The sequence below is a fragment of the Trachurus trachurus genome, assembly GCF_905171665.1.
Source record: "Trachurus trachurus genome assembly, chromosome: 5".
Lineage (NCBI taxonomy): Eukaryota > Metazoa > Chordata > Actinopteri > Carangiformes > Carangidae > Trachurus > Trachurus trachurus.
In genome coordinates, this window is record NC_139896.1 from 30,768,661 (window position 1) to 30,785,664 (window position 17,004).

General features: G+C 46.2%; 2 protein-coding genes across 3 annotated transcripts in view; both read left to right on the forward strand.

The window, feature by feature from the left end:
- pax7a (paired box 7a) overlaps positions 1 to 11,862 on the forward strand; it is a gene marked incomplete at both ends in the record, with an annotated part of 44,633 nt that extends 32,771 nt beyond the window's left edge. Inside the window, 2 exons of one of the 2 annotated variants that reach the window (XM_083971603.1) lie at positions 10,187 to 10,436; positions 11,747 to 11,862. In XM_083971603.1, coding sequence (XP_083827729.1) covers positions 10,187 to 10,436; positions 11,747 to 11,862 — 366 coding nt within the window. Of the gene's footprint in view, positions 1 to 10,186; positions 10,445 to 11,746 lie in introns of those variants that run through there. The other variant, XM_083971604.1, reaches the window with a different exon arrangement.
- The window catches only part of park7 (parkinson protein 7), a 339,990-nt gene that overhangs the window by 295,591 nt on the left and 27,395 nt on the right, over positions 1 to 17,004 (forward strand). The gene's annotated exons all lie outside the window — the stretch shown is intronic.

The window sequence follows — 17,004 nt, forward strand, 5'->3', positions numbered from 1 at the left end:
TGTTCCCACTGACAGCAGAATCAGAGTTCACTCTATGGTGCAGGGTCCTGTAGGGCTGGGTAGCCTCTCTCTCTCTCTCTCTGTCACTTCACAAACATGCAGCCATCCACAACACAGAAAAACTCAACACAATAAACATTCAGTTCACCTTGTCCAGGCCAGACCTCGCTTTGTCTTTGCTTGTATTTAAACAATTCTTTAAAAAAAAAAACACAAACAGCAAATCAGTGTCAGCTTCGGAAAATTATCAACACACATTCGACACCTTGCAGTTTATTTTTCATGATTTACAGCATGTTTTCCCTCTCCTGTTTTCCCTCCCCTGTAATGGAAAAAAAAGGGAACACAAACAGACACTCTATCGAGATGGAAATGAGAATTTGATATTGTAAGTTACAGACAGCATCTGTTTGCAGGAGATATGCTTGTGCATTGGTATGTGTGAGCGATTTCTTCAAGTGTCTGGCATTGATGGCCTAGTGGTTGCTGTAAAGATTGACAAAAATTCTCTGATTCCCAGTAAATGGGCTGTGGTGGCGAGGTGCCAAGTCTGTAATGGAATCCTGCAGCGTTCAGCAGTCCCGACAGGAGCTCGCGTCCATCCCAATCCCATAACCTATCCCGACAGCACACATTTTCCCATTACAGGCGGTGGAAAAGCTATCCACTCTCAAAACTGGTTGCTGTCATTGTGGGATATACAGCGTGTTTGGCTGGTTTGAGGGAGGCAGTGTATTAGAGGTGGTGAGACTGAAGCTGTGCATGGCTGGGCAAAAGGTATGAAACCAGAAGTGTGTTTTGTTGTTGGTCTTGTTTCATTTAGCGGCACAGCAGGTGTTAGAGAGAAGGAAAGGCAAGGGCACGGAGGACAGGCATTCCTGTATTCTGCAGCCATCTTTACCTGAGGATTTAAGCTGATGCCTTCCTTTTCATTATGGTATTTTTCCTTTTTTTTTTAATATATATTTCACCTCATCATGATGCTCCAAATTTGAATTTTGCATACGCTGACGAGAAAACAAATAAATAATATTTGCTTTGGACTGACAGCAGTGCTTTCACTGAAGAGGTCACGCTTGGAGAGGTGCCTGCTGCCAACACGCAGGCATCTCTTAAGAAACGTTGTATATTTTTCAACAGAGCCTGATAACACCGGGCTGAAAAGAGCCTTTTAGATACTTTTCAAATGATTCTTTGAAGCGCTGTTCATGGGCATGGCATTTTTTGGTGGGAGACATTTGGGCTGAATTCCTCATTACTGCATGACAGGGACACCTGCTGGGAGAGGAAAGAAAACAACTGAACTGCACTTGGAGAGCTGAGGCCATACGGCAAGAGGAGAGAGCTCAGTGGCAGAGCTTGGGTTTCACTCCTCAGAGAAATTTCCAGAAATGACAACAGGGAATAAAACAGAAATAACAAAAAGCGTTTCTCTTGCGCACTGTTGAATGCATGCAGCGGTGTGTCCACAGATGATTGGACATGATAGAAACAGCTGGAAGTCAGTGAACTCTATAGGTACGGTGGATGGAGATTTTTATTGCCGTTTTGATGAAGGAAGTTCACAAAGTTTTGTGAGGAACTTTTTTTTTTTTTCCTGTTTTGCAGTTTTATGAAAGTGTTGTGTGTTTTGGAATGACAAGGATGTGTGCGTGTGTGTGTGTATCTGAGGAGGGCCTTTGGGCTGTGTGAGTGGGCCGGGCCTCCACGCATACACACACACATACACACATACACACGTACACGGGATCAGAGGCAGAGCGGCTCTCACCCCTGCCTCCCTTTGATCTGTGTCCCCAGGCCTGCCTGCCCGCGCCGCGCTGCACCGTACCACGCACGCTGACACCATGCTCACCAGCGACTCCCCACAACTGTCTGAGAGAGATAAGCCAGGGGAGACTCCAAACTGTGCTGCTGCTCTTCCATTAGCTAGCGCAGACGCTTCTTTTAAAAACGGGATGAATTATTTTTAAGAAGCAAGCTCTGCTGTTGCCAAAAAAAAAAAAAAAAAAATGGAGAGGGGAAAATGTACGGAACAATCTGGAGCTCTGGCTTCATTCCGCCTCCCTCCCTGACTTCTAACAAGACATTCTGCACCTGAATACCAATGAGAGGGGGAGATTCATGTAGTCCCCCACATTATTAAAACTTGGGCATTAAGCCTCTCACCGGGCACTGTGTCAGCTGGCAGGCTCCACTGACAACAAATCAAAGGGGATGAGCACATAGCCTGCATTCATAGCTCAGCCACTCGCAGTGCAAGAGGGGGAATACATACTGGTTAATTAGAACTCCCATTAAAACAAATACTGTTTCAATTTGGCAAGTATAAAAAAAGATGTAAGAGGCTTTCAGAAAAAAGAGACCTGCTGTTGGCAGCTGCCAAGAAAATCCAGGGACTGTAAATCATATCCACTGGCTATACTGTTTCTGAACAGATTATTAGTGTTTGCTGTTGTTTTGCGACACATTTGAACTCTGAGGAAAGATTCTCCATCCGTGACACCAGAATTGAACCTCCGCACCCGCCGCGGCTGTCGCCTCGCGTCGCGCCGTCCTCCATATGATCCCGTGTCGTGGTTTGTTCCTGCAGTTTTTGCAGACAGTCGTGAGGTTCACGCGCAGCTTTTACAAGTATGATGTCATTTAACAGCACTTTTTTTTTTTTTTTTTTTTTTGCAGTCTAAACTCGGAGCCGCTTGCACCACTTGTAGAGCGCATCACGGTGACAGCTGCTGCTTCACAGGCAGACCTCATTTGCAAGTAGCTGAGACAGTGCTACAGTTTCCCTATCTGTCTGTACACCTGAGCCATTTGTTGCTATAGCTGCAGCTCTTAAGGTCTCTTGAGCACCCGGCTGAAGCCATTTTCCTTTTCATTCCAAAATATTTTTGGTCGGAGCTTTGTGTATTCATCATCTATTTTTCACCTACCAACCTTCCTTCCCTCCATTTGGCTTTTTATCATCCCATGATGCCTTGCCAATAGTGCTTTGCTCTCTCTCCCTCCCTCCCTCTCTCTCTCTCTCTCTCTCTCTCTCTCTCCCTCTCCCCACCTTCCTCTCTTGCTCCAACTCTCTCCCCTGGAGAGGCAGCTCTTCTCCCTACGCCCAGATGAAAGGCTACGGCGGACAATAAAAATGCTATTTAAATGCAAGGGTGTTTGTGTGCGGGTGAGAGATATTTCCTGCTGAAAGTGAGCTGCTGCATCCTGATAAATAGTAAATATAAGGGAATGTGATTTACATTTATCTTGCAGAGGCAGCCAATATGAATTTCAGTAAATCCTAGAAGATGGGGATTTAAGGAGGAAAATGACTGAGACCGATTCACATGCTGTGTGTCCCACGCAGCTGAAATGCCTATAAGGTGGAGAGTGGTACTGCCTTTATTAAAGTATAGGCACAGACATCGATCCTATCTAAACTACCTATTACACACAGGCATACAGTGTGTCACATGCTCATCTATGGAGATTTACTGCCTCATACACACACAATTTGAAGGTGACTTGCCTTGAAATAACAATATATAATACATACATAATACATAATAATGATAATAATAATAATAATAATAATAATAATAATAATAATAATAATAATAATAATGATAATAATAATTATTATAATAACAATAATAAAAATGATAATAATAAAGCTACTTGTAGTAGTAATAGTAGGCTGCTGGGCAGGTGAAGTGTCGGTGGGACATACGCTGGGTGACCTATCTCTACGGGGCCAAGGGTCAGGGTGCAGAGGGTTATGGGATGGCTGGGGAACAGAGGGCTGGTCTGCTGTGAACCTGCCCTGCTAGCCGGAGGTTTGGGATGTTGTCGAGCTGCATGTGGTTCCCGTTAGTTCCAGATGCCACTCTGACAGGTGCATAGCTGTGATTAATACTCTCTCTGACTTTTTTTTCTCTTCTCACCCACGTTTTCTCATCCTGACCCCCCCCCCCCAACCCCCCCTCTGTCTCTCCCTGCATGTCCCTCACTGGCTCCTGACTTTACTCCACTTACCCTCTCGTTCGCTGCCGCCTCACATTCGTGACCCGTGTACAAAGTTGATCCAACTGACAGTTTTCTTAGCCCCTGTGAAAAAAAACTAAACTAAACTAAAAAAGCCCAACAACAAAAAAGGAAAAAGAAAATATGAGTATCTGCTGCCAGCACGCATCATTTCATGTGTATCTTTCCCTCTCTCCTTTTCTTCCTCCTGACAATAAGATGAGAATATGGGAGGTGGTTGGGTCCTCAGCTGGTTGTCTCATGCAGCAGCTCTCCCTACTCAGTCTCCAGCTGAGAGCTATTTCACTATTTATTTACATGTAATTATGGCTATGAGGTGCAGATATTAACACTGTCAAGAACAATTTGACCTGACATTTTTCACTAGACCTGGCCCCTGCTGTTTTTAGCAAACAACCCCCTCCCCTCTCCTCCTCCTCCTCCTCCTCCTCCTCCACCCCGTCCTCCCCCTTTTTTCCTCCTCCTCTCCCTCGATCCGCCTCGCTTTCCTCCTGGAGCTGCTCCCTCAGACACACACAGGCCCTGCCTCCGCTGAAACCACTCTCCTGGAATCAGAAAATCTGCCGTTTAATTTAGAAGAGGCGTTGGTGCAAGGTGCAGAGAGTTGAAGTCTGTGTGTGTGTGTGTGTGTGTGTGCGTGCGCGTGCGTGCATGTGCGTCTGTGTGTGCGCTTTGAAGGGGGCCTCTCTTGTTCCCAGTGGCTGAATCCATCCCATAGTTACTCAAGCATATCACTAGCAGAGAATAGAGGATTGCTCCCCACACGTTCTCCAATTGCAGTCCAATAGACGGCATATTAACCTCTGGTTAGTGCAGGGCCAAGTTTATGGCTTATACTGTGGGGTGTTTAGGAGGGAGGGGGAGATCTTCTCCCAGCTTGTGCAGCTGTGCTTTCTTCAACACCGAGGCTAGCACCGACTAGAGGGGGCTAGTGTGGATTTAGCTTAATGAAAACTTGCACAGAGAAGATGTGGATAAGGCTGAAAATAGATTTGATATTTGTTTTATTCTTCCCTTTGAATGGCTGAGCAGGGAGAGAGGAGACACAGGGGAGAGGGGACACAGGCGCAGGACAGCTAACATGTTGTGAGGAGTGACAGCTTGTTCCAGTGCCCGCTAATCGTCCTCATCTGTGCCTGACTTGTCAATGCCCAGATTCTGTCAGTGCCAATCAGCCTCTTAATTGAACACAATTAGCACCCCACCCCACCACCACCATACACGCCACATTCTTCAAAGGCCCATCTCTCTCTCCCTCCAGCATCAACCGCCCCTCCCCACCCCTCTTCTTCTTCTACCTCTCATTCTGCTTCTGTCTCTTCATCCTCGTGGTTGGAAGACACTTTTCAGTTTTTATTAATGTGCCGCAGCCAATTAACGCAGTGGCATGCAGGCCAGAGCCCGTCATCTGCTGCCTGCCACCGTCCCCGGCTGTCTGCCGCGGCCCCACGCCACCCCTCGCGCCACCTCCCTCCGTGACCAAAACGCTTTAATTCAATTTATGCAATCACTGTTATTTTTAAATAGTCATTTTGTCTGCTCAGATGAGGGGCCTTACTGCCTGCTGGGCCGGCCCTCTCATGTGAGGGATGGGGGGAAGGGTGGGACGTTGTGGGAGCAGGAGTCGACTGACTTGGAGAGGGGCGGGGAGGGGGGGGGGGCCCTGATATTTTCATTTGTTATTTACCGCTTTCATCCGTGTTTTAGACCAGGTTATTAGGTGTAAACAAGGATTTGTGCTTTTGAAAAACACATTTTTACGTAACAAGCATCGATGGATTTGCGCTTCATATATATTTTTAAGAGGGTGTACCTTTAATTTTTCTCTTAATTTTTTTTTTTTCTGGTTTCTCTCAAAGTCAGACTCTTTCCAGTCCCTGGATCTGTGTGACTCCTGGGTCACAGAATTAAACAGCATTCTCTTCCTGTAATCACCCCCTCAGGACTGGCCTTCAAATATTGATCTGAAATTCAGTGCCATCACTGTGGATCTTTAATCACTCTCTGCTGAGGCGGGTATCAGCCAGGCAGATCTGCTAAGGTGCAAGATGCCATTCTGCACCACTCAGATAACTTACAGACATTTGGAGTGCTCATTTTTTTCCCCGTCTGCCCCGGTGACCTCTGCCTAACTTAAAGGTACATCTTGGGGGCATTTTGATTTGGGCAGAACGGGGAGCTATCGGTGACAGAGGAACTAATCCAGTCTTGCGCAGATTAAGAGTATTTGTGGAGTGGGGTGTGTTGGCGCTGGCGCCGGGAATGGAACAGAAGGGGCTCCTATCAGCTCTCCAGGCAGGCTAGCCCTCAGGCCAGTGCAGTCCTACAGGAGTCTTTGTACTTCCCAAAGCCTCCACTTCTCCTCTCACTCAGTCTATATCACTTTCTCCTGCTGCCTGCTGCCCCCCCCCCCCCCCCCCCCCATCTTTAACCTCTTTCTATAGGCTCTCATATTTTCACTGCTGTGTTTTCTCTCTTCCCTTTTGTCAGTTTGTGTTGTTTCAGTCCAACACAGTTCCATAAGTCCATGAACCCGGTTGTTATCGTCACTTGCTTGAATGAGGGACAAACAGTTGCAGTGTCGGTTCACACATCTGAGACACATCAGGTCCATACTGCTAAGACATAAAAAGACACGAGTGCTGCACGTTTCAGAATTACGCAAAATATTAGAATAAAATAATTCAAGCCTATAATTTCAACAATAAAAAAAGAAAACGCTGTTCTTGTGGCACATCTGCATCCTTTTTCTTTACTGACTTTGTTCCCCTTCTTTTTGTTTTTGTTTGTTTTGGGGGGGTTTTATTTCTTGTCTCAGTCTTGCAGTGTTTCTCTCAGCTCTGTGTCTGTCTCATTGTTTTATTCTGGAAGGAAAACCAACAAAGAACAACTCGTCAAACATTGGTGCAGACAAAAAAAAATGTAATTTGACTGTTGAAGAAATTAGGGAGGTATGAAAGGGCCCCTTTTTGTGTCTCAAGTGCACTATTTATTTATCTGAAAGGATGCACATTGTATCAATTTACACTTCCCCATTCACTTCGCCACAGGCTGGAGGGCTCAGAAGTTGAGAGAATTAATTACTTTTTTATTATTATTTATAAAGTAATCTATCTGTAGAGAAGGAGCGGAAAAAAGGAGAGGGAGAGGGTGAGGGGAGGGGTGTGTGAGAGAGGCAGGGAACGCCCTGGAGCATTGTCCTTTAAACTGGGTCCTGGCTCACATTATCTCCCAAACCAGCACTCACACAACGTCAAACAACAAACGAACTCTGGGCTGCTGAGGACGCCGTATGCAGGGAGAGAAAGGGAGGTGGTGAGGGGCAGGGGGGGAGGAGAGAGAGAGAGAGAGAGAGATGGAGAGACACAGGGAAGAAGTGCTTCCTTTCCTATATTAGGAAACATTGTGGTTAAGTTTTCTCTCTCTCTCTCTTTATGCTCTAAAATTTTACACCAAATTAAACTCCACAAGTGTTGGTTAATGTGTGTGTGTGTGTGTGTGTGTGTGTGTGTGTGTGTGTGTGTGTGTGTGTGTGTGTGTGTGTGTGTGTGTGTGTGTGTGTGTGTGTGTGTGTGTGTGTGTGTGTGTGTACTGAGATGTGTAATTTAAAGAGACCGAGCCACATCCTGGTGCACAAGATCTCATCCACTGAAACAGGATCAAATCATGTCTCAGCAATAACCCAGTGGATCCAAAATCACATCATCAGAATCGACATGTTTAGCTCTGTGGATTTTAAATGTTTAGAAAAGTAAGAAAAAGCTCTTTATTTCTGAATACATTGACTGAGAGTGTATGTGTGTGTATGTGTGTGTGTGTGTGTTGGGGGGGGGGAGTTGAACCCACACCACCAGCAGGAATAATACACTTCATGCCAGAATTTAATATCTATAAAGTTTTGTTTTACATAGTGCGCATTAAGCGGCGGTATCCAGCAGCAAATGTTTTTTACGAGCAAATGTGACTAAAGTAATGTGACTAAGCTAAAGTAACACTTGAATGTGAGCTGAAGGGACTTTTACGGCGACATCAAAGTAGCAATTAAAACTGACCCAAGGAAAACATAAGAGACGTGCTCTGAAGAAGCAGAGGGACGGATCTGAGTCGTGTTCAGAGGCTGAAGTGACTCACGCTCAGGTCCGACCTGACGTCTGATGGATGAGTTCACGTCTCTCTCTGCATTCATCAGACCGGGGAGCGATGGGAGTCAGATATTTATTTAACAGCGTGAGCAAAAAGCTAAAAGCAAACAAAAACCTGAGGACTCCTGAAGAGCTTATCCCTCTTCCCTGTGGGAAACCTTCAATCATTAAGCTGGATGCTCTTCTTCTCCCTTCTCCCCCTCCTCCTCTTCTTCTTTTTAATGATAGCCCCATCCCCACAGATGACAACACTTGTCAGACTCACAAGTGGCCCATCCGTTCTCTAATTCACTAAAATAGCAACTACGTCCACGATAAGAAGTCATTTTCTTTTGAAGAACTTTCACGAGCATGAAGAATAATCGAGCCGATTGTCGGCCATTCTGTTTCATGAGGAAGCGATGTAATCGAGCTTCAATTAACCAATGACTAAAATGGACTGTTGCCCTCCAGCTGTCTCTCTCAGGACACTTAACAAGCTCCCACCCTCCCCCCACCCACTACTCACTCACTCACTCACTCACTCACTCACTCACTCTCTGCCAATGCAAAACCACCAGGACTCGCTCTCCTGGTCTTCAGAGTGAGCAGCTCGGCTCCATATGGGAGGGAGCATCACATGTGTCCGGCATGAAGAGGGCCATGAATCTCCCTCTTATGGATATATGTCACATGCTCCGTCTGCAGATGTGGAGGGGACGATGGGGGTTTCCATACTGATAGAATTAACATGTGGAAATGACTAACCAGCCTTTATGTTTCTGATGTGATTCGAGTGCTTCGAATTTCCTGGGAGGCCGTTTTTCTAAAGATATGATTAATTTGCAGAATATGGTTGATTTTCCCTCTGCGAGATATTCCTGGCGCAGTGCATCATTTGTGCACTGTTTGGCTCGCCCCTGCATATATGGTTGTGTCATGTGTGTGTGTGTGTGTGTGTGTATGGGTGTGTGTGTGCATGCATGCAAACATATGTCTGCATGTGCATCACCCCTGTGTAACCACCTCCATGATGGGCTAATTGGTTTAGCAGCCAAGGGGCCAAAGGCCAGTGCAGCATAGCGAAACTCAACATGAACCTGATGTTGAAAGGAAGGTTTCCCCGCAATAGGAGGGAAGCATGTGTGGGACAATTCTCTTTTTACCACCCCCTCCCACACACACACACACACACACACACACACACACACACGCCACTTTCCCTTTTTCACTTAAAGAAACTTGCAGCATAAGAAAACAAAATTGCTGCCAGTGTTGCGGCCGCTGCGCTGCAGACTGAGGTAGCACTGGAGGTAATCTCTTCCATTTTACCATATTTTGAGACCTTCTTCTGACGAGTGTCACATGCTATTACATTAATCTAGAATATTGAATTGGAAGCTTTTATGCACTATGAATAATATACACACTGTAATATGGAGGCGAGCCCCAACCTGCAGTATCAGCGGGCCCCTCAGTGAGGTTTGTGGAGCCTACTTTGTGTGGGGATCTGAGGGGATCATTTACCAGTTCCAACTCCATTACTATTCATGAGATGGGTAGGCTAGGGGCGAGGGATTAGGGACTCCCTTGGTGCTTGTTGTGCTGTAGGCTCAGGCTCAGGCCTCAGGCTCCGGGACAGGGGCTGTCTGGCATGGATGGTGGGTCTATTATCACCCTGGGACCCTTCTGTCCCACAGCAGAACACTTACTGGCAGCGCCAGCTAATGGAAACAGTCTCTCTTGTTCCCTTTCTCCATTTTTTTTTTAACCTCATCGCCCTCCTTGTATCCTTTACCCTGCTCTTTAAAAAAAATAAAAAATGGGGGCAAGTTTTTCCCCTTTTCCCTATTTCAAAGTTGAAATGGTGTATTTCTATCCTGCATCTTTACCGTGAAGTGCCAGGATAGCTCTATATTTGCAGGGGAAAAAGTACTTTCCCTCTACTCTGTCAATGCTTTGATCCTCAATTTTCCAAATTTCTAACATCCTCCGTCCCCCCCGTTCCCCCTCTTTCCCCTTCTCTCCCCCCCCAGGTGATGAGCATCCTGAGTAACCCCAGCGCCGTACCCTCCCAGCCCCAGCACGACTTTTCCATTTCCCCCCTGCACGGCAGCCTGGAGAGCTCCAACCCCATCTCGGCCAGCTGCAGCCAGCGCTCCGACACCATCAAGGGCGTGGACAGCCTGGCTTCCTCCCAGTCCTACTGCCCCCCCACCTACAGCGCCACCAGCTACAGCGTTGACCCCGTCACCGCGGGCTACCAGTACAGCCAGTACGGCCAGAGTGAGTAAAAACACCGTGCCATTAACACAACTTAACACAAAACTGAGCGCTTTTGTCTTCTTTTTTTTTCCAGTGAGAGTGACAGTCGTTTGTCTCCATCCTCCTTTTAAGTTTACTGACTTTTATAAAAAAAAAAAAAAAGCCTGTGAAGTGATGCCTCGCTCCCGGGCAAGAGAGCCTCCTGACCTTTGCACCCTGGTTAGTGGAGGCAGACACGTGCTCTTGATAAAGACCCCCCCCCCCCCCTCCCGAACACACCACCCACTCACCCCACCACCAACACCACCAGCGTCCTCCTAGAGAGCTGCCTCCTCGGTCACACCCCACTCCACTTGGATGGGTAAGAGGAGAGGGCCACTTCAAAGACCGGCACACCCTCAGGGGCCACAGTGTCCTCTTGCCCACCTCTCTTTTTCCCCTTCTTTCTCTCGTCTCCATCACACACACACACACACACACAAACGCTCACACCCTCAGGGCAGGAAAGAGTTTGCTTTATTAGATTAGCATAATTGACTGATGCTGTCACAGCCATTCATGAGGTAAAATGAAGCACACTTCCCCAACGAGCCGGCCAGCCAGCGCCGAGCTGCAGCCACATTTGTGAGCGTTTAAACACAGGTTCTAGTGGTGAGCTGGTGTGTTGCGCATCTGCTGCTTCCCTCTCTCTCTCTTTGTTTTTTTTTTATGTGTTTGTGTCGTGGTGCATGGATGCACGTGAGCGCGTGCCGATCCGTCACGTTTTTTTTTTTTTTTTTCCCGCGTGTGCACACCAGCGTTTTTTGTCAGCAGCACCAAACTGACGGCAGCGCGGATGTGAGCTGATGTGAGGTTAATTAAGACGGTGATTGAGCACAGTGGATGGGTAATGAATGGAGGAGAGAGGAGAGAGCTGCTGTCTGAGGAGGAAAATGATCGGCCATGTGGAGTGTGGAGGGCATGAAATCAGAGATGCCAAGTGTAATGAAGACTGGCACACAGAACACACACGGGGACCCAGTCTGAGTGACAGCACGGAGACTTTACCAGGACGCACATGCTCGGTGCCAGCAGCGTGCCAACCTCAGACAAGGGGACAGGGGAGGGGTTTGTTTTTATCTTTCACTCTCTTCTCTGTGAATTGTTTTTCATTTGACTCACCGGCTTCTGCCACAACTTATTTCAACCTTAATCAGAGGAGTGAAACGAGAGTGAATAGGACATATGTCTGAGGAATCTACCACCTGTCTGACTTGTCTTTGTTTTTTTTCTTCCTCCTCCTCCTCCTTCTTCTTCCTCTTCTTCTTGTTCTGTCTTTTTGTTCCGCACAGCTGCCGTAGACTACCTAGCTAAGAACGTGAGCTTGTCCACCCAGAGGAGGATGAAGCTCGGGGACCACTCGGCCGTGCTGGGGCTCCTGCAGGTGGAGACGGGACAGGCCTACTGAAGCCCCCCCCGCCCGCGCGCTCCCCCAGCGGGACGACACACCTCTCCTCCTCCGCTCCTCTGCCACCCACTTCCTCCATGCTCCATCAAAGTCTGGACTCCAAAACTCCAGCTTCAGCCTCTCTCTCTCTCCGCCGCTGCCGGATCCGCAGCCCAGCCGTGACATCAGCGCACAGACGCGCGGCCTCGCCGTGCTCCCGGAGGAAAAAGTGACGCTTGCCGGTGTGACAAGGCTCTACTGGGAACGGAACTAAACTTTCCACACCATCGTCAACCACCAGGCGGCTCTGCACCCTCTCTCTTCTCAAACTCTGGGCACCCCCCTCTGCCTGCTCCTTGTACTCGTACCCCCCTTTGCCCCCCAAACCCCTGTTTTGTTTTTTGCTCAGAGGGCCAGACGGGACCCCAGACTACCCAAGAACAGTTGGCTGCCTTGGGCCAGGTTCCTGTTTGTCATGGCTGCAGTCCAGCACACATCTAGAGCCATCAACAACATGTACTTTGACCTTGCTGTTCATAGTAGTTAACAAAAGCCAATATCATTTGAGCGACTCTTATTCTTGTTCCTTTTTGATATTGTTAAGATTATTGTTGCTGTTATATGATTATGGTTAATGTGATTTATGTTGTTCTTTGATTCCCTTCGTATCTCTTTTTCTCTGTTAGATGTTGGTGTGTAAAACACAGTGGATGACTGGGACGGTTTTTTCGGGAGTGAGTGTCTGTTGCGTGTGCATGTTTGCGTGTCGGCACAGTCTCACAAGAGAGGATGATTGTTTTCCAAGCTGCTGTTCCTCTGCCTGTTCCCCGAGCTCTAATGTTCGTGAGCGATTTGACCTTCCCACTTTCATATTCATCTTGACATTCCTAAAGAACTTGGCCACTCTGTGGGAAGTCTGGCTGGATGGATTCTGCAGGGAATTAAAGCAGCGTTTTGGCGGCCAATAGCTTTCCCCTTCTAACCTCCATCCCATCCTTAGCCGCGGTCCATGGGGAGGGGGGCATTGTTTGCAAAAACAGGATTGGGGAAATTAATGTATTTTGTTTAGAAATATGGACCTTGCCAAGGAGGGCTAACTCAATCCCCCCACACACACCCCCCGCCTCCTTACTCCTCCCAAATCCCCATTTGCCAGGGAATCCTGTGTGACTTAAACAGTGTAAAGCAGATTAAATCACACAAATATAATGTCAAAGCTAATTCACAGTGACCCTTCCCATTACCAGCCAGTATTTCTGTTTTTATAGACTAATTAGCACATTCTGTAAATGCACCTTCAGTCAGTTTCCACTTTCCAACTAAATAAGCATTCCTGCGAAACATTCCACAGGCTCCGTTTACGAATATAAGCATTCCAGCGCTTTCTGTTATGAGATTAAAAAGCACACAAGCTGTGCCATTCACATGCACTCTGGAAAAATCATATAATCCAGTCAGTTGTGAAAGGGCACAGGTAATACCACTGATTGGCCCCCCTCTCTGGTTTGGACCGGAGCCCCCCCTCCCATACAACCCCCCACTAATCCTCCACCTTGACGTACTCACTGAAATGTACAAAAAAAAAAAGAAGAAAAAGATGAAAAAAATTTGTGTAGCACTCATAGTTGACTTGACACGATCCTGGACCAGCTGTTTCCCCCTTGAGATGCGTGTGTTTTTTTTTTGTTTTTTTTTTCCATTGGCATCAGTGTGATATTGATGATGTACACAGAATCGTTAACTTAATCTCGAGACAGAATTTGGTCCTTTAGTCGCCTTTTAAAAACTGAAAACTGTAAAGTAGCTGGAGCAGATGTGTGTATTGTTTGTTTATAAAAGAGTATGTTTTATACTAAAACAGAACTATGTTGAGTGGTAGTAAGCAAGGGATCTGTGGAAGTAAATGTTTGATTTGAGTTTCCTTAACTGGCTTGTTTCTTCTGTTTGATTTTTTTTTTTTTTATTGTATTTAATTGGTTTAACCTGTTTTGACCAAAAGGTTGGTTCGTCTTGGGCCCGGGTTAGAATGAATTTGTATAAATTAGTTTAAAAAAATATATAAATTCCATTAAAAATGTTGAAATTAATATTGTATAAAAGAGGATCAAACTGAGCTGAATGGAAAAGTGGAAGCTTGGTGACACAGACAGGCTCCCTGGACCACGGGACCACTGTAACATTTGAACAGCTGGCTGGAGGTTGGAGCATCTGGAGGGTGTGTTTGACCACCTGATCGATCTCAGATCACAGACTGATCATTAGTGCTGACCGGACTGGACTGGACCATGGACCTCACACACCTGAACTCCTGAGCCTTCAAGTGTGGGACTTGGGCTCAGTGTGACAATGATGATGATGATGATGATGATGATGATGAAGCTGGTGAAGACAGCCTCTCTGCTCTGGGAAAACTGAACCGAGTCTCGTTTGATTTGTGGACCAATAGGACTCCAGGAGGAAAAAGTCAAAGCAACGTTGACTCCGCACTGAATCGCAGCAGCAGCAGCAGCTCCAACTGCTCCGCTTAGACGCCTCACTCGTGTATATTTTAAAAAGGAAGAATTTTAGAATCGTCTTTAGTGTATCAAACCCATTTCTAACACTTGCGTCAATAAACATTTGGATATTTAAAGCATACAACTCCTTACCCCCCCCTCCCGTCTGTTTGACCCCTTAACCTGTTTAGTTGCTTTCTGACACCTGTGCTTTGCTTTAGTCCTTTTTCTGTTCCGCATGTGTGTATATTATCATGGTATAATTTATTCTGCTGTATGAAGTATTAGAATAGTGGGAAACTTGTATTGGTATTTACTACCTTCAGCCTGTTGGTGTGTTTACTGTAACACTGGCGTAACTGTTATCAATTAAAGATCCAAAACTGATTTCTGACATTAGTCTCTTTTATTTATTTTGTTGCATGTTTGTCTGTTTGTCTGTTTTGCATGTTTTTAACACTTGTCTGTGTGAACTCGTCTCTGTTACTACGTGTGTGTGTTTGTGTGTGAAGTGTTGAATTAATCAGTGGCTATTTCAATCACTGAGGAACTGTTCAGGTTATTCATCTGGTTCCAGCTTCTCAGATCTAAGATTTGTTTCCTTTCCACTGTTTTATGTCGTTTTGAATTGAATATACGTGAGTCTGTCAGTCATTACCCTGGTCTGTGGGAAACTATTAAAGGTATTTTCTGACATGTAATAGAGTAAAGTTGTAATAATTAATACAAAAAAAAAACAGCCATGTATCACATATTGAAATTAATTGTTAGTGTGACGTTTATGAGCTCACCTGTGCACATGTGCATAAGCGTATGTGCATTGTCTCCTCCCTGCGTGTTGTTGAAGTACATTAGAGGAGGCAGCGGGCCACCAGCGCCTGTTCCAGAGCTGTTGATGTGATTAGGGAGTGATGAGAGCTCAGACGTCCCAGACTCAGAGACACAGACTGAGAGTGTGTCTGTGCGTCTGTTTGCAGCTGTAGGAAGTCATTCATTCTGCCCGCTGACCAGCAGCGCTCCCCTCTCTCCTTCTCCGGCTGCTGGCCGGGGAATGTTGTCTGCAAATCTCTGTGGTATGGTGTGAATGCAGGGGAACGAACCAGTGTGGTACGGAAGCATCCGTTGTGCTTTATGTTACCCCGTCAGAACACTGGAGCTCATTCAGTTTTTTTTTGTTTTTTTTTAACCCTGAGCACCGTTGGAGGTATGTCAAACACGTCTTAGGTATGTTCATTCAGTCCTCACTGCCTCTAAACACATTTTAAACATGTCTGCACTCACTGCAGCTATAAAATGTGTATATATAATCTGGTGTAAATGAGCAAATGATGCCAAGCTGAGCTGTGAGGGATGTATTTATATTTTATATACTAGCAAATAATAACCAATACTTTACTGTTCATTTGCAATTAAATGAAACTAATTAAAGGCATCACTAATCACAATTATTAACATCATTAACATCGAATTGTATTAGGAGATAAATTTGATGCTAAATAAAGTAAGTACTGATCTGAATAAACTTCTATTCAGGCTGCGTTATCATGAGGTAACTATCATTCATATCTCATACTTTGTTCAAAATTGGAGAGATTTAAACAGCTCAGTATAAATAGACGCGGGATATTTAGTATTCCCTTTAGATTTACAGATTCAGATCAACTACAAACTGTGGTGTTATCATGTTATATCATCATCAAGGCTCGGTTTAATTTGATGCAAATGGAAAAAATACTCTTCAGTGTCTAATTACAACACACACACACGTGTGTTTTAATGGGGTGGGTGGTGGAGGTGCATGTCAATGAGGCAGGAATATGGTCAATTATCTGACAGCTATATGAGGTGAGCCTGAGGAGACTGAGGGATTTCAGTGCATCCTCTCCACATATTTAATATTGCATTGTTAGGTGTCTTTCTGCCTGCCATGTGTCATCCCTCATATACTCCTCTAAAAGTTTGTGTTCTGGTTGTCCATATTAGACCTTGGCATGTGCCATGGTTGTCCCCTTTGCTCCGGCTTGTCTCCTGAGGTGCCGGCCCAGGAGTTTTGTCTCCCTGCGGTCTGCTGTCACTCAGACTGGACAAGGTGGCAGCTCAGGCAGCGCTGTGTGGGAGAGCTTTGTGACACTTCCCTCATCTCCTCCTTTGATCCCCTAATTGATTGACTACAGGAACAGAGGATAAACAGAGCCCACAAGAGCCGATTCCACTCGCCTCTCTGGAGTGGTTTAGATAAAGTGCAGAGGCCCGAGCTCTCCGGTTCCCTCTGCCTGCTCTCTATATGGACACGCGGCCATTGAAGGTGGCTCTCTGCGCCACGGTAGCTTAGCTGTGGGCTGTGTCCTCAGGCCCGGGGCTTGCGTACTGCCCCTGTGCATAAATGGCTGGCGGTAATGGGTTTGTTTAGATCACAGGGATGGAAATGAAACTCCTGAGCCTCGCTGTAGAGACCAGGAGGCCCTATCGCTCAGGAGGCAGCGATAGAGAAGTCACAACCTCAGCCTGGTCATACTCACTTTCCCGAATGAGCCATGGAATAGAGGCTGTGATTCAGATCTAATTTGGGACCAGGCTCCTCTCAACCTGACCATGCTGTGATAAATAACTGACTGCTGAAGAGCCAGGAGAGCCATGAAGGAGAGGAAGAGGGTAGAACACAAACAGG